Source organism: Mustela nivalis (genome assembly GCF_964662115.1).
Source record: "Mustela nivalis genome assembly, chromosome: 5".
Classification (NCBI taxonomy): domain Eukaryota; kingdom Metazoa; phylum Chordata; class Mammalia; order Carnivora; family Mustelidae; genus Mustela; species Mustela nivalis.
The window spans coordinates 79,698,500-79,719,626 of NC_139024.1; the positions used below are offsets into that span (position 1 = coordinate 79,698,500).

General features: G+C 38.1%; 1 protein-coding gene across 2 annotated transcripts in view; it reads right to left on the reverse strand.

Moving 5' to 3' along the window:
- The window catches only part of LOC309864602 (uncharacterized protein), a gene marked incomplete at its 5' end in the record, with an annotated part of 97,955 nt that extends 87,085 nt beyond the window's left edge, over positions 1–10,870 (reverse strand). Inside the window, 2 exons of one of the 2 annotated variants that reach the window (XM_082730252.1) lie at positions 5,633–5,707; positions 10,584–10,870. In XM_082730252.1, coding sequence (XP_082586378.1) covers positions 5,665–5,707; positions 10,584–10,870 — 330 coding nt within the window. In that variant the 3' untranslated portion in view covers positions 5,633–5,664. Of the gene's footprint in view, positions 1–5,624; positions 5,708–10,034; positions 10,174–10,583 lie in introns of those variants that run through there. The other variant, XR_014311642.1, reaches the window with a different exon arrangement.
- Between the last annotated feature and the right edge of the window lie 10,257 nt (positions 10,871–21,127).

The following is a 21,127-nucleotide window of genomic DNA, read 5'->3' on the forward strand; positions in this document are numbered from 1 at the left end:
CTCCTTTTACTTCTGACATAATGATACAGTGATCAAAAAGATAGCAGAAACTGATGCTCTGTGCATGGTTCTCAAGACCCAGAGGCACACAGATCACAACTAGAACTACAACCCAAATCCATCAGTGAATTCTTCACCTTGTCAAGCTAATGGCTTTGTCTATGTGCTTCGAGCAGCTTGGTTTGGACTTCCGCATCTTAGTTTATACTATCAATTGCTAGTTACATGGGCATCTCCCTCTTGGACTGTAAGCTCCTTAAGGGCAGTAACAGTATTATGTCATCTTTGTATTCTCCTCAGTATCCAGCACAGCTTTGTGTAGGACTGATATATAACAAGCATGTGCTGAATTAAAATAATTTGCAACATGACCTGAAGGGAGATTCCATTTACCCAAGGTCTCATTTATAGTGATTCATGTATGCAGACAACAAGCAGTCCAGTCAAAACTTGGCACTCCAGAGAAACCATGAAAAGCATCCAGCTACCTATTCATGTTTTCGCCTCTGTTGCCTGTCTCACATCTTAAATGACTGCATGCCAAGGCTCTGATGGAGTGCCCTTGCCATTAGCCTATGGCCATCTGTCATGCCAGGCTGTGAATGGCAGCAGGTTGAGAGATCCAGGCAAGGAGCCAGAATCAGGAAACCAGAATACAGACAAAACATGAGGGTCACTTCAGCAGCAGGGTTGATCAAAAGTCATTAAACAAATAAAAGTCAAAAGGACACTGACAGCAGAGGACAGAGAATGATAAAAGACCCGACAAGGAGCAAATGGGAAATCAGCTGAAGTTGAAGTTCAGCCCAAAGTAGAGGGTTATTAAACCCAAATGAGGCTGCACACACAGATGCAGAGATAAACTTACAGGACTGAAAGAAGGTACTTGTCATTTATCTTTAAATTAACAGTCCCATGGCCAAACCTACGAGGGCATTTTGAACTAAACTATTCTTTAATAAATCCTGAAATATCTCAAAGGATATTACATTGTGTGGCATTGTTGTCTGATAAAACATTAATTTATTAAATTTAAACAATTTAAATAGACCACAATTTTTGCCAGCCTATTTTGGATTTTTTTCTCTTTCTTTTAACACATCAAAAACTTCAGAAACTTTAGGAGAGACTTGACTTAAGGGGTACTACTTCAGAGGGCCTGTTTTATACTTTGCCTTCATCATGGTGACAAACGGAAATTCAAGCAAACAAGAATTCAACCATACCCTAGCCCACCAAGACTCCACCTGATTCTTACCCTGATTTTCAAGGCCCTCCACAACCTGGCTTCAGCCATTTTTCAAACTTTAACTCCTACTATTGGTAAAGAATAAGGCTATCCCTCCCAACTGCCCTTCTCCAATGGCAGAAGTAAAGAACAGGCCAGGAGTCCTGTGAGCTCTGGGTAAGTCCGAGCCCTCCCCAATCTCCTTCTCACCATTGGCAGGAATAAGGAAGGAGCATTCTTCCCTGCATGATCTTGGCAAGACCTCCACCCTTTCTCCCCGACCACACTCAGAGTCTTGCCACCACCATCTGCCTCGAAACCTTTGAGGGCAATCTCACCTTGCCCTGTATCCTTAGGCACATATGTCAGAGGGGCTGGTTCAGATCTCCAGATCTAGACATACCCCTGAAATCATAATATCCTCCCGCATAATCCTGCCCCTCCTTTTCCCTGATTTTGCTCTACTACATTTGATGTAAGATGTATTTTTCTTATCCTATGATTGCCTATATTCCTTTGCTTGAATACAGCCTCTATGAGGACAGGAGTCTGTGTCTGTTTGGCTTCCTGCAATTTGCTTTCTTCCAAGAACAGAGCCAGGAACGTAATAGGCACAGAAAAAAAAAAAAAAGGATTTATCTTATGAATGAGTGAAAATAATCTATTTGGAGAGTCTGCTCTACATCTTGGATATAAGCAAATACCATACTGTTCTATCACTCTCTCCAAATAGTTGCTGATGCTCCAGCAGGGGACCTGCCCTCACTCCTGTCTGCCCCTGTAAATCCTATCTGTCAAGACCCATGATAGTCCCTCCTCTGCTGGCAAGCTTCCTCAGCCCATTCTAGCCTGCAGGTATCCTGTCCTCCTCCAAACTGCCATGGTTCTTACTGTCATTTAACCATTAATCACCGCCCTGCCTGTGCCAGCTCTGCACAGTTATGTAGAGCCATTGTTTATATCTTCTACAGTTATTTAACTTATCATTTTTAATTTGTCTTCTAAACTATACTGTAAAGTGGTAAGAGCAGGAATCTTAATTTTATCCTTCCTTATTTACCTTGCAAAGCGTTCCACAGAATAAGAGTTCAGCAGATTACTGTTGAATAAATGATCGAAATAATTTAAAATGTGATCTTGAAGGAGGAACAAGAACAATTTTCAGTTATCTATTCTAAAGGATGGGATTGGAGCTTCTTTTTGTTGCTATTACCTTTTAGGAAAAAATAGAATAATAGATGTAAAAGTATTTCAGAAAGTGTGCATTAGTTAGGAACAGGAGAACCAGTGTGTGAGTAGTGTAGAACAGATTCAGTGATGTGGACCTTGACTAGCCAACATTGATTTACTCTTCCTGCTGGCAGACCCTGACTTTCATCATGTGTCTATGTTCCTCCACACATTTATGTGCTTTGGGAGAAATTATACAAGCCACATCCCAAAGAATGCTCTAAACCAATTAAAGGGGTCCCACTTTTTTGCTTTAGTCATGTGATACAATTCTGGGCATTTGATGCAACCTGAAGCAATAAAATAGGAGACAGTTCATTGAGGGACTTCTGGGCAAGATTCCCTGACCTTCAGAAAAAAAAAAGATAGATCCATCTTCTACTTCTACTTCTACATTGTTCCGTCTCGGTATAATGTTTGATGCTGTCATAGCTATCTTGTGAATAAGAGTGAGGGCAGCTCAAAGACAAAACCATGCACAGAAAAATAAAGGAAAGAGAGGAAGAACCTGGGTCTTGTTGATGATGTTGATCCCCTGAATCAACTGCTAAGAGCCACTCTTCTTGTAGACTTTTATCAGTGAGATAATAAATTTCTATATAATGTAAGGCACATAACTAGAGGTGCCTCCACAGGGTGCGGCCCAGAATAAAGATGGCGCCGGCTTGCCTTCTCTTCCGGCCAACAAGGCGCCAATTTCACAGTTTCGGTTCCTGAAACCTATGGCACTTCCTCCTCTCGCCCCACACGCCTTACCCAGCAACTGCTACTTGGCATAATCTTATTGGCTCTTCCCCCTCTGTCCTCACTTCCCTTCTGCTGCTCTATATAAGGTGTGCCCCCGCACAATAAAGTGAGATCCTGCTTCGACAGATCCCCCGAGCCCGGTGTCTTCTGTGGGTGCGTTCCGGGTTCGCGACACTCGCCATCCCGCTCAGCCCCAAGGAGAGGCCTCCGGCTGGCCCGGGCGCCTCCTCCCCTCGGCGGGGAGCCCAACAATATAAGTTGATTTTCTGTTATTTGCAGTTATAAGCATTCTATATGATGCATTGATTTAAATATTTGCTTAAAAGGAACTAGAAACAAAGACCTGTAAATGAATGTTGATAGTAGCCTTAATAATAATAGGAAATACCTGAAAACCCAAATGTCCATCAACAGGTACATGGATAAGAAGTTTATAATATATCCATTCAATGGAAAAACTGAAACTCTATACCCATTAAATAATAACTCCTCTTTCCACTCTATCCCAGCCCCTGGCAACCATATTTCTACTTTCTGTCTTTATGAATTTGACTCCTCTAGATACCCCACAGAAGTTAATTCATATAGTATTTGTTTTTTTGTGACTGGCTTTTCTCACTAAGCATATCTTCAAGGTTTATCCATTGTAGCATCTGTCAGAATTTCCTTTTCAAGGCTGAATCATATTCTGCTATATGTAAATACTGTATTTTATTTATCCATTCATCTGTTGATGGACACAGCATTGCTTCCACCTTTCTGGATATTGTGAATAGTGATACTACTAAATGATACTATTAAGTGTACAAATATCTCTTCAAGATCCTGCTTTCAGTTATTTTTGGTATGTGCTTAGAAGTGGAATTGCTGAATCTTATAGTGTGAGGTAGTTTTTAGATGTGATTAACATTTATATCAGTAGACTGATTAAAACAAATTATCCTCCATATTGTGGTGGGTCTCATCTAATCGGTTGAAGGCTTTAAAAGAAGACCTCTCCTGAAGTCCCCATGAAAGTAAGGAATTCTGCCTTCAGACTACTGTCATATCTGAGCCACAACATCAACTCTAGGTCTCCAATCCTAGGTTTTCCCTCCAGACTTTAGACCTTCCAACCCCACAATCCCTTGAGCCAATTCTTTAAAATAAATTCCTCTGTATAAAGACAGAGAAAGATAGGCAGATGTAGATATATCCCTTTGGTTCTGTTTCTCTGGAGAACCCTGACTAATGCTGTAGGGACAGGAAACAGATTAGTAGCTGTCAGAGGTCAGAATTGGAGGAAAGCAGATTGAATGCAAAGGGGCACAAGAGAACTTTTTGGTATAAGGGGATAATCTGTGTCTACACTGTTGAATATACCAGACACACACAAGGTTATTAGCATTTGAAGTGTGACTAGTCTGAATTGACATGTGTTGTAGGTATAAAAGACATATCAGATTTCAGAAACTTTGTATGAAAAAATGTAAATTAAGTCAGTAATTTTTATATCAATTACATATTAAAATGTGATATATTATTAAAATAAATTTAACCTGTTTCTTCTTACTTTTTTAATGTGGCTGCTAGGAATGTACAGTTACATATATAGTTTATATTATGTTTTTATTGGACAATGCTGTTCTTATTTTGATCATGATATTTAGTACATGTCTATTTACACTGACAAACTCTTTGAACTGTACACTATAGTGTACAGGGTAAAGGGTGAATTATATTGAATTGTACTGAATGTAAATTATACCACAACAAACTTAATTTTAAAATATGGGCTAAGAAAAATAGAAATAATTTTACAATACAAAAATATTACAATATCCATATTATGTTCATTCCCACTGTTATATCTTTGTGTTTTTTCCAGTGTCTAGAAATTAAACCTAATTCATCTTTTAAAAGCTGGCAAAGTCAGTCTCATGCAGCATCCCCATTCCATGCCTTGCCTGCCACTCAGATCTGCCTTCTCTGAATCCTTGCTGCACTGAGAGTTAACAGTGTAACTTCTTCCTCATGCATGGAATTTGAGCTTGCTGGGTCAGATACCAGCCAAGAGAGAAGGACTCAGATGCAGGGATTGTGTTCAAAGTATGACCGACTTCAAAACCTTAGATCCAGCTGGGCTGGTTTTAAAGACTTGGGCTGATAGCCAATTGCCATAGTTCAGCATCAGAATGTTTTCCAGGTGTTTTTGTGTATGCCAAGTGTGGCTTCCTAGCTGGAACAAGCTACCTAAAGCCAGGAACCATGTCTTACCCATCTTGAACAACCTCTGGGAAACCCACGGCCCTTGAGCTTAAGGTATAAGATTACTGGGTCTGATACCAACGGCACCATTGTCTTAAATGAAACCTGACTTTTCCAGGACTCCATATCCCCTGTGGCCCCCTAAAGGGATACCTCTTTATCTTCTCACACCTCATATACCTCAGGATCTGCAGATGTGGTTGGTCTCTGTCTTATTCCTCATTGTTACTTCCAGAAACATACTCCGTCACCTTCCTGGAACAAAAAAGAAAAAAAGCCATGTCCTTTTGAAAAACATGAGTTTTTACTCTTCAAGCCTCTCCCTTTCCTCCTGATAAGATCTAAGCACTGCATTATACACCTCCTTACTTATCAACATCTTTAGCATCTGGTTCACATCTTACTCTCCACTTCAAGCCCTGCCTTCAGTGATCCAAGTTGATAACCCCACCAGCCCAAAAACACTTCTGATGGTTCAAACTTAGCAGATAATCTTGGGCAACATGGAAAGAGTAAATTAGATTCCTTTTCTTCTTCGTCTTTTATTCTATTCTCTCCCTTAACCAGCCTGCATCAATCAGAGGAGCCCACTTAAGGATGAGAAAAACTCATGCAAGAATAGAATGTAGGGAACATTCGAAGATATTAGGTTCTCAAGAAGCCTTCAGAAGATTGATTTGTTCCAAAAATGTTTATGATTCCTTTTATCATTTAAACATTGATTATCCAATTAATATGTGAGTGTTATTAAATAATTTAGGTGAAGAAAACAAGAATCAAAATGACCCATAATTTTACCAACCAGAGAAATTGTCTATTAACATTTTAATGAATATTTCTTCCCAAACTTCCTTAAGCATGCAAATTTTTCCTTTTAATAAAATGCCAAGTTAGTAAATATACTACTTCATAACCTGCTTTTTATATCTGAAATAATATGAATATCTTTTTAAGTTAGTAAATGTATTTTACACTTTTTACTCTTTATTTTGTACCATAATTTATTTAACTAATTCACAATTGTTGGCCAGTTAGGTCATCTACAGATTTTTGTTATTATAAAATGAATAAAATGAGCATGTTTGTAGCTAGATCTTTGTACACATTTTTTAAAAGATTTATTTATTTATTTCTGAGAGAGAAAGAGAGCAAGGGAGGGGAAGAGGGAAAGAATCCCAGGCAGATTCCGCATTGAGTTCGGAGTGTCACACCGGGCTCAATCTCACAACCCTAGGATTATGACCTGAGTCAAAATCAAGAGTTCACTGTTAACTGACTGAGCCACTCAGGAATGCCCTTGGCGCCCATTCTTAATTTCCTTAGGATAAATTTCTAAAGGTAGAATTTCTGGGTTACAGTATTTATAAAGTTACACATATATTAATATCTTAGCATGTTTTAGATAGAATATCTAAAATCTACAAATAACCATCTCTTTTTACATGTTCTTAGACTATTTGACAGAAGTCCCTTTCTAAGTGACTTCAACAAGTAACTGAGCTGCTAACTTTTATTTATACATTCATTCTTAAAATTGCTAGCCTTTCTCAAGTTCATTCAACAAACATTTATTTAGGATCTACTATGTGCTGGGCACTATGCCAGATGCTAGGGAAAGAAAGTGAGTAAGACACATGAAGTAATGATCAGAGTGCGACTCAGTATATTTTTCATGGGCCTATAGAGGAAGATAAGCCTCAACTTGCCTGCATTGGTCAAAAAGCCTTTTTGTACTGTCAAGTATGATATCTAATTACAGTTTTCAGGAAAATCATTGAATAGCCCAGGTGTTCCAGAAAAATAAGACTATCCTCAGCAAAGAAAAAAAATATTTGCAAAAAGACAGGCACATCAATGAACAGGTCATTTTGTGTAACTGGTCCATACATGACTAGAGCCTCTCCTGAAACCTGGTAAACACTAAAAATACTTGTTGGTAGTAAGGAAATTCTATGTGAAGACTATTACTGGATCACTAAAATCGCTAATTAATTATTGTTCTTTCTTTATTTTTTATTAACTTTCTGCAGTCCTATTAATTCTGAATAAACTCACTTGGTTCGATTTTTGTTTGTGCCAAGGAATTAACATTCGTCCTAGTCAAAAGAAAGTCCCTCCCCACTATGCTTTGGGTAAACTCTATGCAAGAACACAAATAGTTAAAATCCAAGGGCATGCAGTTTTCAACCCCAGGAGATATCCTATCTGACCAACATACTTGATCTAGTTTTCAGACGTTATATAGTCTTCCACAATACACAGGAGGAAAAAGTTATCTTTCAGTTCTGCGTATGCTCAAAACATATCCATGCAGGATAATTTTTTCTTATTAAATACTGTCTACAGTACATTACTATACCAAAGAACACAGTGTTTCCCTATAATCCAAGTAGAGCCGGAAAAAGTAAGTTTCCCATTTTTTGATACAGCTTTAGCATACTCAAAGCACTTTTACATATTGCTCATTTGAGCCTCCTTGGGAACAAAACAACCTTGTAAAGTCTTGAGCCTCAAAACAAACTTGAAATATTATCCATATTTTTGCAGAGAAGGAAGCCAAAAATGATAGAACATAACTTACCCAAATTCACACAATTGTTATGACTAAGCATGCTACTCAAAAGTCAGTTTGACCATCATATAGTCTAGGAAATTCCTAAAAAGTCTCAATTAAAGATTGGACTGATTGTGCTTCCTTTGGATTCCCACTGCCCACGTGCATGTCTATCAAGCACCCATTTTACCAATGCTTCTCAAATTTAATGTGCATGCAAATCTCCTGAGAATTTTGTTGAAATGCCGGTTATGATTCGATTGGTCTGGGGTAGGGCCTGAGATTCTGCATTTCTAACAAGCTCCTGAGTGATACTGATACAGCTGATCTAAAGCAGCCCAGTATTTTGTTTTGTTTTGTGTAATTCTCCTGCACTCCACTGTAAGCTTCATAAGGCCATGAACTATGCATTATTAATCACATTATTCCCAGCATTTAGTTCAAGATTTGACAGGCTATAAAAGTCTCAGTAAATATGAAATGAATTAATGAATAAGTGAATAAATGAATAAATGGAATTCATGTTTTTAGCCTAGAGCTGTTTCTACAATCTCATGCTGTCTCAAAAACAAGGGCCAGGACCACTTTTCCCTTTTAACTACCACATTAAACTCCAGCTTCCTTAAGAAAACCCAAAAAACCCTAAACATATTGAAGAATTGTTTTTCTCGCTCCCCTAAGTCACTTGAGTGTTCCCACCTGGGGCATTCAAGGAACCAAGGGACGACAGAGAGTGTTCTCCTCTGTTCATTCAGAAGCCAAGCTGACAGAGGCTCTAACAACCACAGCATGAAGCACTCAAGGTCACCTTCACAATCAAGATCCAACTGGAAAGGGAAGCCTAGGAATAACCTATCACATCTGCCTCTTTTCTAAGAGAATCTGGGAAATACTGCCTTTGGTTGGGTAGTCACTCTCTAGGAATATACTGGAAAAAAGAGCAAGAATCTTGAGGGAGGCACAGCACCCCCCTTACTCCTATACAAGCCCCCATGACTACCCACTGTTTTTTTGTTTGTTTGTTTTTTAAAGATTTTATTTATTTATTTGACAGAGAGAGATGACAAGTAGGCAGAGAGGCAGAAGAGAGAGAGGAGGAAGCAGGCTCCCTGCTGAGCAGAGAGCCCAATTCGGGACTTGATCCCAGGACCCTGAGATCATGACCCAAGCCAAAGGCAGCGGCTTAACCCACTGAGCCACCCAGGCGCCCTACCCACTGGTTTTTAAAGGCACTCTGCACTTTCCCAGATTGTATGGCCTAATCCATGATTTTCCCTTTCCTGGATTTCCTTTACCCCAAACAAGCTCCATCTGTTTATCTTTCAGATGCACATCTCAAAGGATTTTTTATGCAGTTTTTTCAGGTCTCTGAAACAAATATGATCTCTCCCTTTTTTGAATCTTTATAATGCTTTATACTTTTCAAATAATCTCTAACACACTGTACCATGCATTTCAGTTTTGGGTGTACTTATAAGCACCTGAAGAGCAGGGACTCTACTTGAATCATCTTGGTACCCTTTCGGCATCTAACAGAAAACCTGACAAATAGCAGTAATGCAGCAACCCGTGGCATTTGTAAGTCGAACTAAAAACACTTATAATAAATATAAAGAGTTCTTCTGGTAGCTACCTTGCTCTATGTTTTTCAACATGGAAGACAGCTATAACTCCAAAAGTAAAAGAAAGCAGAATGATCAGTGCTCCAAAGCTACAAATATAGCTAGAGCCATGGCATAAAAAGAAATACTTCTGGTTCATATACTTCCACTGAGCAACACTGCATTTTATACACTTCTTTAATGGTTCAGATGTATAGTTCTTAACATCACATGGAGACTCATAACCTTCAGAATACAGCATGAATCAGCTGACTGCACAGCAAAGAGAATGTAAAACGCCATCAACACTGTCCTAAACTGGAACAGTAAACTTTTAAAGTACAAACAACTCATCTGTTAGCAGCCTGGTATTTGGCTGTCTGGAAAGTAAATACATTAGAAAGATCTTTAAAAGAGATTCTATCACCTGTGTAAGTCAGCAATTTCCAAGCCTGAATGTAGAGCAGCTCCAGGTAAGAGGAGCTGTGACCCGGCCTTTTTGCAGTAGATAGTACAGGAGCAATCCACTGGTTGGAACATGAAGAGCTTTCTAATCACCAGCCCGCGAATCTGTAATAATTTCCTTAGGCTCATCCAGATTCGTCCTCACTTACCCAGTTTATGGGGCATAAATTCTTAGATACACAATCTATAGAAGAATGTCATTAACAACATAAATCTGAAAACAATTTATGTCCTCCGCTATCTTACCGCTTCGGTTTTTCAAAACCTTGTCTAAGTAGTCTGGTTTGCTTAAGAGAGCTGCAGGGAACCCAGTGTCCGGGTTTAACAGCCCATTGAGAGAAACGGGCCACGTGCTGGCTTGCGGAAAGCTGTTGCTTTTCACCTGGAGCCTGGAAGCAGCCCCTCTGTGCCGCTAAAACTTTTCAGAGTGCACAGGCGGGAAAGTAACATCGTAGGGAATGAAGGACTCCCTCTTGATTCCTTACAGTTCTCTTTTGGTTCTCAAACTGACCTCCACACACAGAGGGCAGGGAGAGATGGAAAAAACAGCAGCCACTTCCCAGATGCGTGGATGGCAGGTTTAATCAGCCACCGAGCTTCCACACGAGCTTTGTCCCGCACAGCGGCAACTCCAGTAGGTCTCCTCATCTGCCCGCCAGAATCTTCCAAGTTCACCCACGGCACAGACGGTCTCAGCAACACGGCGCTCTCTCTAAGCTGTGTCCATGGAAAAGGCTCCCCCGCTAGGAATGGTGGACAGAACGTGCAAGCGGAGAGGGAGCGTGGCGAGCTTCCCATTGCGCAGATCCAGCTCTCGAGTCAACAAGCCGTCATGTTCTCCCGATGACCCCCTTCCAATACTCTGCCCCCTCGTGCGGCCTCGAGGTCAATTTGTTAGATTCTGGCAGGCAGGTGCAGAGGTCTACTCCAGCTGCGGGCGCGCAGGACAAGCCGCACACCCGAGCTCTCCGGCTTGTTAAGGCGACCACCTACTAGTCTGGAGTGGCTGCCTCCTTCCTCCGTCTCTCGCTGCCCTCTGCGTGGGGGGGTCAGATTCAGATGACCCCAGCGAAGTTTCTGAGGCTGAGAAAACATTTCCACCCACGTAAAACACAAGTGCGGAAGAGTAAAGAGAAGAAAAAGGTAAGCGTGAGCAAAGTTCCTTTTGAGGAAAGGGAAGAAAATAGGATCGACAGAGAACTTTACAGCTGAAACACGAAAAAAATTAAAATGCAATCCTTCCACCACCCCCAATATGCATAATGGAGTATCAGCAAAGTTCTGATATCTCATCTTGATTACTTTGATCTGTATTTCTTAACATGGAAATACAGAATGTGAAACTCTTTCTGAAAAGTTTTGGATACCACAGTTTTATGGCAGTCCTGAGGATGGACTTTCCTATGAAGTCGTCCCCTATGGGAGCTAGGGGCTTTAGAAAGTGGTTAATATTCAATTCTATGCTATCATATCAAAATGCAGGATTTCTGGGAGTTATGACAGGTAACCCAGCAAACTTGGCTTATCAACTAAGCTTACTAATTGATTACACTTAAATTGTCCATTAAAGGGGCATTTGAGGATCTTGGATGTGATCACGGGGGATCATGCAGGGAACACAAAGTAAACACAAGTAAAGCAGTGGTCTTTCCCATCAGTGGCTAATTGTTTGGGGATTTGTGTTGTGGCTCTTGAGACAGGGAGGCTGCAGGAAAGGGGTTTTGTTCCAAAAGAAAGGGGAACACCTGAGAGTTCACAGGAGAGAAAGAAGATATCTGGTTGGAAGGAATGAAAAAAACACTTTATGAAATGGGTAGATTTGAGAAAAGACAAGGTTTGGAGGATAGCTAGTGTTTTGTGAAAAGGAAACAGAGGTGAGAAAAGTGTCTGTAAAAGGACAACATGAATAATAGCATGCATCATCATCATCAGACTGGCATTTACAGAGGGCTCATTTCACGGTAGGCACCGGGCTAACTTCTCTACATGTGTGAATGCTTCTAATCGTCGCAACCAAACTGTGGAGTCCATTATTGCCTGCATTTTTACAAAGAGGAAACTGAAACTGTGGTTCATTGACCAGGACCATATAGCTAAAAGTAGCACAGTCTGAAACTGAGAATGTTTCAGGTACCTGTTAGACGTTAGCTTGAAAGGAGCTTTTAGAGCCTATCTGTAAACTGAATAACAATAAGTCTAGAAATGCAGGTCAGAATTTCCAAAGGTCCCAAATCCTAGATTAAAGACTTTGTTTCCAGGCAGACAGTGAGCAGCCACTGAAAGATTTTAAACAGGTTCTGACATTACCCAAGTCAGTGGCATAGTAGACATATAATAGAGTGGACAGACCTGGGGAGACAATAAGACCAAGAAGTCATTGGCGATTTCTCAGGTTAGAGGCAAACTCAAAGTGAAGGCCTTGATGATCAAATGAGGTAAGAGAAATGAGAAACATAAGGAGGTCAAATCAACAGAATGTGTCAACTGATTGAATTCTGGGAATCTTAGAGAAAATAGAAAATCAACAGTGACTCTCAGATTTAGGGTTAGAGGCTGAAATGATGGTTTCAGAAATAGAAATAGTTAAGAGGATTGAAAGGAAGATGATGCCTGTAAAGTTTTCCTCCTCCTCTAGCTGTTCTTTTTCCTCCTGCCTCTCCCTCTGCATCAATACCATCACCACCATCATGGTCTACAGGGGATGGCTCGTGGTCTGCTCCAGGTGGCATTCTAAACATTTAGCACATATTAACTAATTTAACACTAAAAGCAACTGACGAAGTACATCGTAATAATACTCTTGTTTTATCAATAAGAAAATGGGGACACAGCTAAGGGTCAATGACTTGCCCAAGGTCATATCATTAATAAGTAAGCAGTGGAGCCTGAATTACAAATCCAGACATTCTGGCCCTGGAGTCCATCTTGAAATTGTTAAAACTGAGTGAGGGGCAGACATCAAAATGTTTTTGTTGGGCAGACTTTCCTTACTGCTGTTTCGCAATCGTGTACATGAGGGGCATTAGGACTAGGAAATAATCATGTACTTGCAGGGATGACCTCTGGCCCGCATAGTACCGAAGAGCAGTTCCGAAATCTTTCTTCCTTTTTCCATCCCACTTTCACATGTGCCAGGGTTTTGTCCTCTTGCACCTTGCAGTGCTCCATTAATTTTCCAGAGGCAGCCTGCTAGAATCTGTCTCCCTGCCCGAGTAATCTTTGTTCTGCCCTTTATAAGTGATAGGGATATTCTCTCCTTTAAAGAGGTATCTGACCTTTCCCACTCTCATTCTCTTGATCTAATACATGTGGACGATGTATGACTCTGCCTGGGTTTCCTCTTCTCTTTAATAAGGCAATTTGAAAATATTTACATGTGGAGTGTTTCACAGGTGGTGAAGAGCCCAGCTCTTGCTGTGGTGCTTGCTGGCTCAGAGGAATTGTCTTAATTCTGCTCAGTCTCCTCTGAGGTGGTATCATTAGGGTGATATATTTATTTGATGTCCTTGTTTCCCTTTTCCTGGTTCCAAAACAATGGAGTTGGACCCTGTATGGTATCCTGAGCAGGGGTTGGAGGGAAGGAAGGCAGTGTCCAAGGAGAGAAGGACAATAAAACGGAGAAGTTGCCGAGTATGAAGCAGGGAAGGGACACCTGACATCTGGTAGCATGAGTCACCAAGCGGGGCAGCAGCTGGCCTGGGCCTTGGCTCCTGACTCCAGGGAGTGCAAAATGAGCTGGTAAGATCTAGAGGACACAGAAATCAACACTCCACATCATTCTGGCCAGGCATAGCCATTGCACAGGACTCTAAGCCCACAAGTCACATGTAGCCAAACACTAACTGATACTTTAAGACTTTTCCCCAAAATGTATTATGACAACTATTTTAAACATAAAAAAGAGTGGAAAGACTGGTACATTGATCATAAGTATCGTCGCTGCCTAAATGAAAGAGTTGTTAATATTTTTGTTAATATTTTACCATATTTGCTTTATCAGTGTGTATACTGATATACCTAAGAATATATTTATATATGTGTATATATTTGTTTTACTGAACCATTTGAATGTACATTGCAAACATCATGGCCCTTTATTCCTAACCACTTCAGCTTACCTCTAATAGAAACTAAAATGCTCTCCTTAATGACCCCAACACCACCACACCTCAAAAAATGAATAAACATTTTAATGTCATCTAATATCTAGACAATATTCACATTACCTATATTATCAATATTTAGTCTAAGTTCAGCTTCACATCCAGGTGTTACATCATTTCATTTTATTTTTTTTTCAAGTTTTCTTTTTGTTATAATATAACATGTACATAGACAAAAGAAACAAATTCTAAGCATCCAGCTGGGTTTTCACAAAGCGAAATATCTGTGTAATTAGCACCCAGATCAAGGCGTAGAACATTACCAGTACTTCAGAATCTTGCCCTGTGCTCCCTCCTTCCCAATGTGTCTCTTCAAAGGTAACTACTACTCTGACATCTGTTATCATCCATAACTTTTGCTGGTTGTGAACTTTATATAAATGAAACCAAACAGTTCACACTTTATTTCGTCTGCTTATGCAATGCGTCATACATATACAAATGCATACAATATATATACAACAGTTATTCATGTACTCTCATTTTGTATAAACTATTAACATTTTACTAATATTCTACAATTTATTTGCCCATTGTTGACTGGCCATTTGGATATCTTCTGTTTTCAAATGCATGCTAAGTCTATGCATATTTTTAAATTAGGTTACCCATCATTTTCTTATTAAATATATCTATTCCAAATATATGCTCTCACAGTGACTGGCCTTTCACTATCTAAACTGTGTGTTTTTCTGAGGAGCTGTTTATTTTAATGAATTCCAATCTTTTCCTTTATGACCAGTGCTTATTGTGTCCTCTTTAAGAACTCTCTGCCTACTCCAAAGCCATAAATATATTCTCCTTTGCTATCTCCTGTGAGTTTTACTGTTTTACCTTTTACACTTAAATATACAATTCATCTGGATTTTATTTTTGTGACATTAGGTAAGACTCAGGTTTACTTTTTTCCAAATTCATATCCAGCTGAACCATTCCATTTATTAAACATTCTTCTCTCCCCTACTCTGTTAACATTGTCATATAGCAGGTAACCATGTATTGATAGGTCTATTTCTGGACTTTCTTTCATTTGATCTATTTGTTTATCCCCCAGACAATACAATATTGCCTTAATTACTGTAATTTCATAGCAAATATTAAAATTTGCTAGTGTAAGTCTCCCAGGTTTTTTCTTCTTCAGTACTACCTTGACTATTTTAGGACCTATGCATTTCCATACATAATTAAGATTCAACTTTTTTAATTTTTAGAAAAAAATATTTTCCTAGAATTTTGATTGGGTTTTCATTGAATCTCTTGATAATTATAGAGAACCAACATCTTTACAATATTGAATCTTCTAATCCACAAACATGAGTAACTTTTAAGACTACTTTCATTTCTCTCATGGTTTTGTATATTTCTGTATAAAGTCTTTGTGCATCTTTCATTAGATTTAATTCTAGGCTTCTGATGTCTTCTGGTGTTGCTGTAAATACATCATATATTTTATTATTTTATTTCAAATATTTTGTTGCTTGTATAGAGAAATGCAATTGAATTTGTATATTCACTTTTTATCTAGAGACCTAGTTAAATTTACCTTTTCATCTAAGTTTTTTTTTTAAGATTTTATTTATTTATTTATTAGAAAGAGAGAGCACAAGCAAGGGGAACAGCAGAGGGAGAGATGTAAAACTCCCCATTGATGCAGGGCTCAGTCCCAGGACCCTGGGATGGTGACCTGAGCCAAAGATGTTTAACCAACTGAGCCTTCCAGGCACCCCTCATCTAAGTTGTTTGATTATAGATTCTATTGTATTTCTATAATTTTGGGGTTTCTATGTCATCTGAAGAAAAAGGCAGTTCTATTTCATCTTTTCTCATATTAATACTTTTTTCTTGCTTTATTGCTCTGGCTAAAAATGTCAGTATAATGTTAAATGGAAGAGACAATAACATAATTTTTGCATCAATTTAATCTCAAGGGAATTTTCAGTATTTCACCATAGAATGGGAAAGGCACCACATGTTTTGCCAATGTCACTTATCAGATAAAGACAGTTCCCCTCTAGTCCTAGATTCCTAAGAGTTTTATTTGTAAGCATAAATCACTGATAAATTTAATCAAACACTTTTTCTGCATCTATTGAGATAATTGTATGATTTTTTTCATTATTCTACTAATGTGGTTTATTACATTGGTTATTTTAGTGTGAAACCACCTTGCCTTCCTGGAATAAGCCCTATTTATCATAATATATTAGCGTTTTATTTACATTACTGGTTCAATTGTTAGTATTTTTTGTAGACTTTTTGCATCTATATTCTTGAGAGAGATTGGCCTCTATTTTGGTAATATCTTTGTTCCATTTGGTTATCAAAGTTATACTAGCTTCATAAAACAAGTTGGAAGGTGTTCCTTCTCATTCTATCTTGTGGAAAAGATTCTTAAGACTCATTACTTCTTCTTTAAATGTTTCAACACCTTCATAGGCAAAGCCTCTGAATCTAGAGATTTTTCCTTGGGAAGATGTTTATTTACAAATAGATGTAGAGCTATTTATATTTTTTTATCTTTTTTTGTAATTTTTTGGAAACTGAATTTCAATGATTTTGTCCATTTCATATGTATATCAAATACAGTAATAATATATTATTGCTTTAATATCTTCTAACTATATTTTAAATATCTATAGGAAATGTAGTTATGTCTTCTCTTTCATCCTACCTCTGGAAATTTGCACTCTTTTGTTCCTTGATCAATCTTATTTAGGTCTATTAATTTTATTAATCTTTTTCAAAGAACCAAATCCTGATTTTAGTGATTTGCTCTATTTTATTTAATTAATTTCTAGTTTTATCTATATTATTTTAATCTTTCTACTTTCTTTGGGTTTAATTTCCTTATTCTTCCAACTTTGGTGATGGATACTTAGGTAATTGACTTTCAGAATTTCTTTTATAATAAAGCACATTTTGCTATAAATTCACCTCAGCACAGGTTTAGTTAGATCTCACAAGATTTAAGATGCCATCTTTTATGTTCAAAATATTTTTTTGAATCCTTCAATTCAAAATGCTCTTATTATATCCTTCTTGATGCATGAGTTATTCTCAAACATTTGGAGATTTTTTTAGTTATATTATTGATTTCAAGCTTAATTACAATGTGACCATGCACCATATTGTCAATAATTTCAGTTTATTAAAATGTGTTGAGATTTATTTTATGATACATCATATGATCAGTTTTGATAAATGCTCCATATATGCTTGAAAACAGTATGTGTGGTTACATTGTTGAGGGCAGTGTTTCATACATGTCAATTAGTGTGAAAGAAAGAAATGTGACAATAGAAGCAAAGGTTGAAATGATGTGTTTGCTGGAATGTGCCACAGGCAAGGAACGCAGGTGGCCTATAGAAGCTGCAAAAGGCAAGAAACAGATTCTCCCCAGAGACTCCAGAAGGAACATACCCCTGCTGATGCTTTGATTTTAGCCCCATAAGATCCATTTCAGAGTTCTTGCCTCCAAAACTTTTGCTGTTTTAAGCCATGATTTTGGTAATTGGCTACAGCAGTAATAGCAAGCTAATACACCAACGTCTTTTTGCCTCCTTTTACTTTCAGGGTTTGTACATCCCTTATATCTACGTTATGTCTCTTGTAAATAATCGTCTTTGGCTGTGAAGTGTGTAAACCTGGCAATTCACAGACCTGTACGCCTAGGGCTAATAATACATTATATGGTAATAAAAAATTGTTTTTAAATTAAAAAAAAATAATGGTCTTTGGTCTTTTATTTTCTTATACATCTAACAATTTCTGTCTTTTCTTTTACTTTTGTCTTTTAATTGGAGAATTTAGATCAGTTTCATTTATTATAGTTACTTAAATACTTAAATTTGTAGCTATCATATGCCCATTTATTTTTTATTTATTTTACCTCTTTTTCTTCCCTTTATTTTTTGTTTTTCTTTGGATAAACACAAAAATCATTCAGTATGTCTGATCTGTGAAAGCAGTACTAATTGATGTTAGGTTCTTTTAACTCAAAATGCATGTTATAATCTCTAGGAATACAAGAAAGTATATCTAAGAAGCTAACAAAGGACAAAAAAATGGAACTATAAAACAAATATTGGATAGATCCAGCAGGAAAGATCTATATTGGATAGATCCAATATTTGTTATATAGTTCCATTTTTTTGTCCTTTGTTAGTTTCTTAGATATACTTTCTTGTATTCCTAGAGATTATAACATGCATTTTGAGTTAAAAGAACCTAACATTAATTAGTACCACTTTCACAGATCAGACCATACTGAATGATTTTTGTGTTTCGTCCAGGTTTTCTGGCCAGTCTTATTAGGAGTACATATCTACCACAAGCTGTTCTTTCTTGATCAGCCTTGGGATTCTGTTTCCACGATTTTCCTGCTGTGATAGCATTGTCACTGGCCCCATTTCAGCCCCATGTATAAACACTACCTGATTCCTATCTCTCCTATTCCTCCAAATAGCCAGTTCCTCTGGATAGGGAGAGGAAGAGGCAGCAAAAATGCTGCTCTGAGAGAGATTTAAGGCCACTTTCCACACACTAGCTTTGTTACAGTTTCCTGAACTTGATGTACTCACTATATCTTCTAAACTGTGATAAGCATGCTTTTAATCACACACCAAAGAACTAAGGTATTTGAATCCAATACTTCTCTTGGGCACCTGTCCATCTCATTTTCTTTCATACGGGCAAAAGTAGTTAGCCACACTGAGAGAAATGGAGAAAGTAATCCTAAGTGTATTCGCAGCTACCTCTAGATATCTAATAACCCCCAGTCAGCTCCTGACTCTTTAAACAGGGGGAGAAAGTTTGGGAGAGATCCCGGCTTTCTCGAGAGTAAGATCACAGGCAACCGTTCAACGGCAGGACACTCACATTAGGAAGGTGAACTGCAGTGGCTCAGAGTGAGTGGGTTGAAGACCATCAATTGCAAATTTTTAATTATATGATCTTTGGCAATTCACACACACTTCCTAAACTCTGTTTCCTCTTCCTATAAAGTGGTGAAAGTAATAATACTTCCCTCTTTTTTTGCCAAAAAGGTTGAATATGATGTGATAAAGCAGGTAAAACACTTAATATAGTGCCTGGAACATTACATATACTCCATAACTGCTAGCAATTTTTATTTTAATCCTAGACCACTAACATTCTCACAGTGAGTCCTGCAGAGGCATGGAAAGATGTAGAGGGAGCCTAAATCAGCAGACAGAAGAGTAGTCAGTAAACTGACTACTTCCTGGACAATTTTGCCCTGAAAGTGGTTAAGAGATTACGGGGTTAATTTGTAAAATTGCCCTGATCCTGTCCCCTAACTACCAAGAGTCTAAAAAACCAGGCAGTAGATTGGGGGCGGGGCGGGGGGGAATGCATCTGCTGCATTAAGATAAAGAAACTTATTTGTAAATGTGTGTATAAGCCATCTTCTTAAGGTTGTGCTCAGCAAATGCTTCTCTCTGTATGTATTCATTTACAAACATTTATTAAGCACCTCCTATATCCAGGTCATTGGGAAAAGCAGTAGACACACCAATAAAGACCCTATGCCAAGTGCCAATGTTCTGTGTCCATCTCCTCTACGTAGTTATGTCATTTTGTCTTTACTGAATGTTTCCAAAGCACATACTACTGTTATTCCAATGTTACAGTTTAGGAAACTAAGACACAAAGAGGTCAATAATGCTTTGAACTCATACAGATAGATATTAATGATTTAGTCCTTGTCCTCATGGTGCTTACAGTCAAAAAATAGAAGATGTTTTAGTAGTACATCTTAAAACTCTATTAAACGTTTAAATGTAATATTGTCCAAAAGCTGGCAGCCATCCCAGTAATCAGAAATTAACTTGATATTTAATTTTCATTTAAGCATTTAAAGTCATGTATCCCTAGCCTGGTGTTGCTAACATTTCTTGATTTGTACAAGTAAGAAATATAATCGGCTCCCTGTCCAAGTAATTTTAATGGCCTTTTAGTGGATTAAAATGAAATTCTACTAAATATACTAATGTAACTGGTAGTTTAAAAATTTGAAGTGTCCTAATTACAAGTAAAAGTAGGTTAACCGATAATTTTGTTAGAAGTGGTTAAGAAAGCTGGAATATTGTGTGTTCAGTTAGCAAGATACCTAAAGCATAACTGAAATTTTAAAGTGATTAAATATAGGGGTGCCTGGATAACTAAATGTGTTGGGGCCTCTGCCTTCAGCTCAGGTCATGATCCCAGGATCCTGGCATCAAGCCCCACATGGGGCTCTCTGCTCAGTGGGAAGCCTGCCTCCCCCTCTCTTTCTGCCTGCCTCTCTGCCTATTTGTGATCTCTGTCTCTCAAATAAATAAATAAAACCTTTAAAAAAAAAAAAACAAGTGATTAAATATAAACCATAATATGTGAGAGAATATTTAACCACTATTAAAAAAAACTTAAAATCAAGTGGAATGCCTAGAAATATATAAATAAGATTCAGAATGTTTCTAATTATTGTGCAGTCTTTTTAAGAGCATTATTTTATTAATCATGTGTGACATGATTTCCACATTGAGAATTTGATCATTGTTGATCTAATGGGTGGGTCTAAGGAGACTACATCTGTCTTTGGACTTTAAAATGCCAGGACTACGTTTTTAAGATGTAATATAAATATTGCTTTGAAGGAGATCATTCTTGAGAAACCACAGTCATGCATGAAAGAAGTGTTGCTAGGAGCCTGGAGCTGGAGAATATAGCTTCCTAGACTTACAAAGGACCTTGGAGTTTCCTCAGGATTTGGGAGTAGGAGGAAAGAACTTAAATCAATAAATATTAACATACAATGATCTGAGCACTTACTCTGAGGGCAACCATGCTTTGGGTTTAGATGCTTCTTCATAATATTTTAAGCACTGTGTTT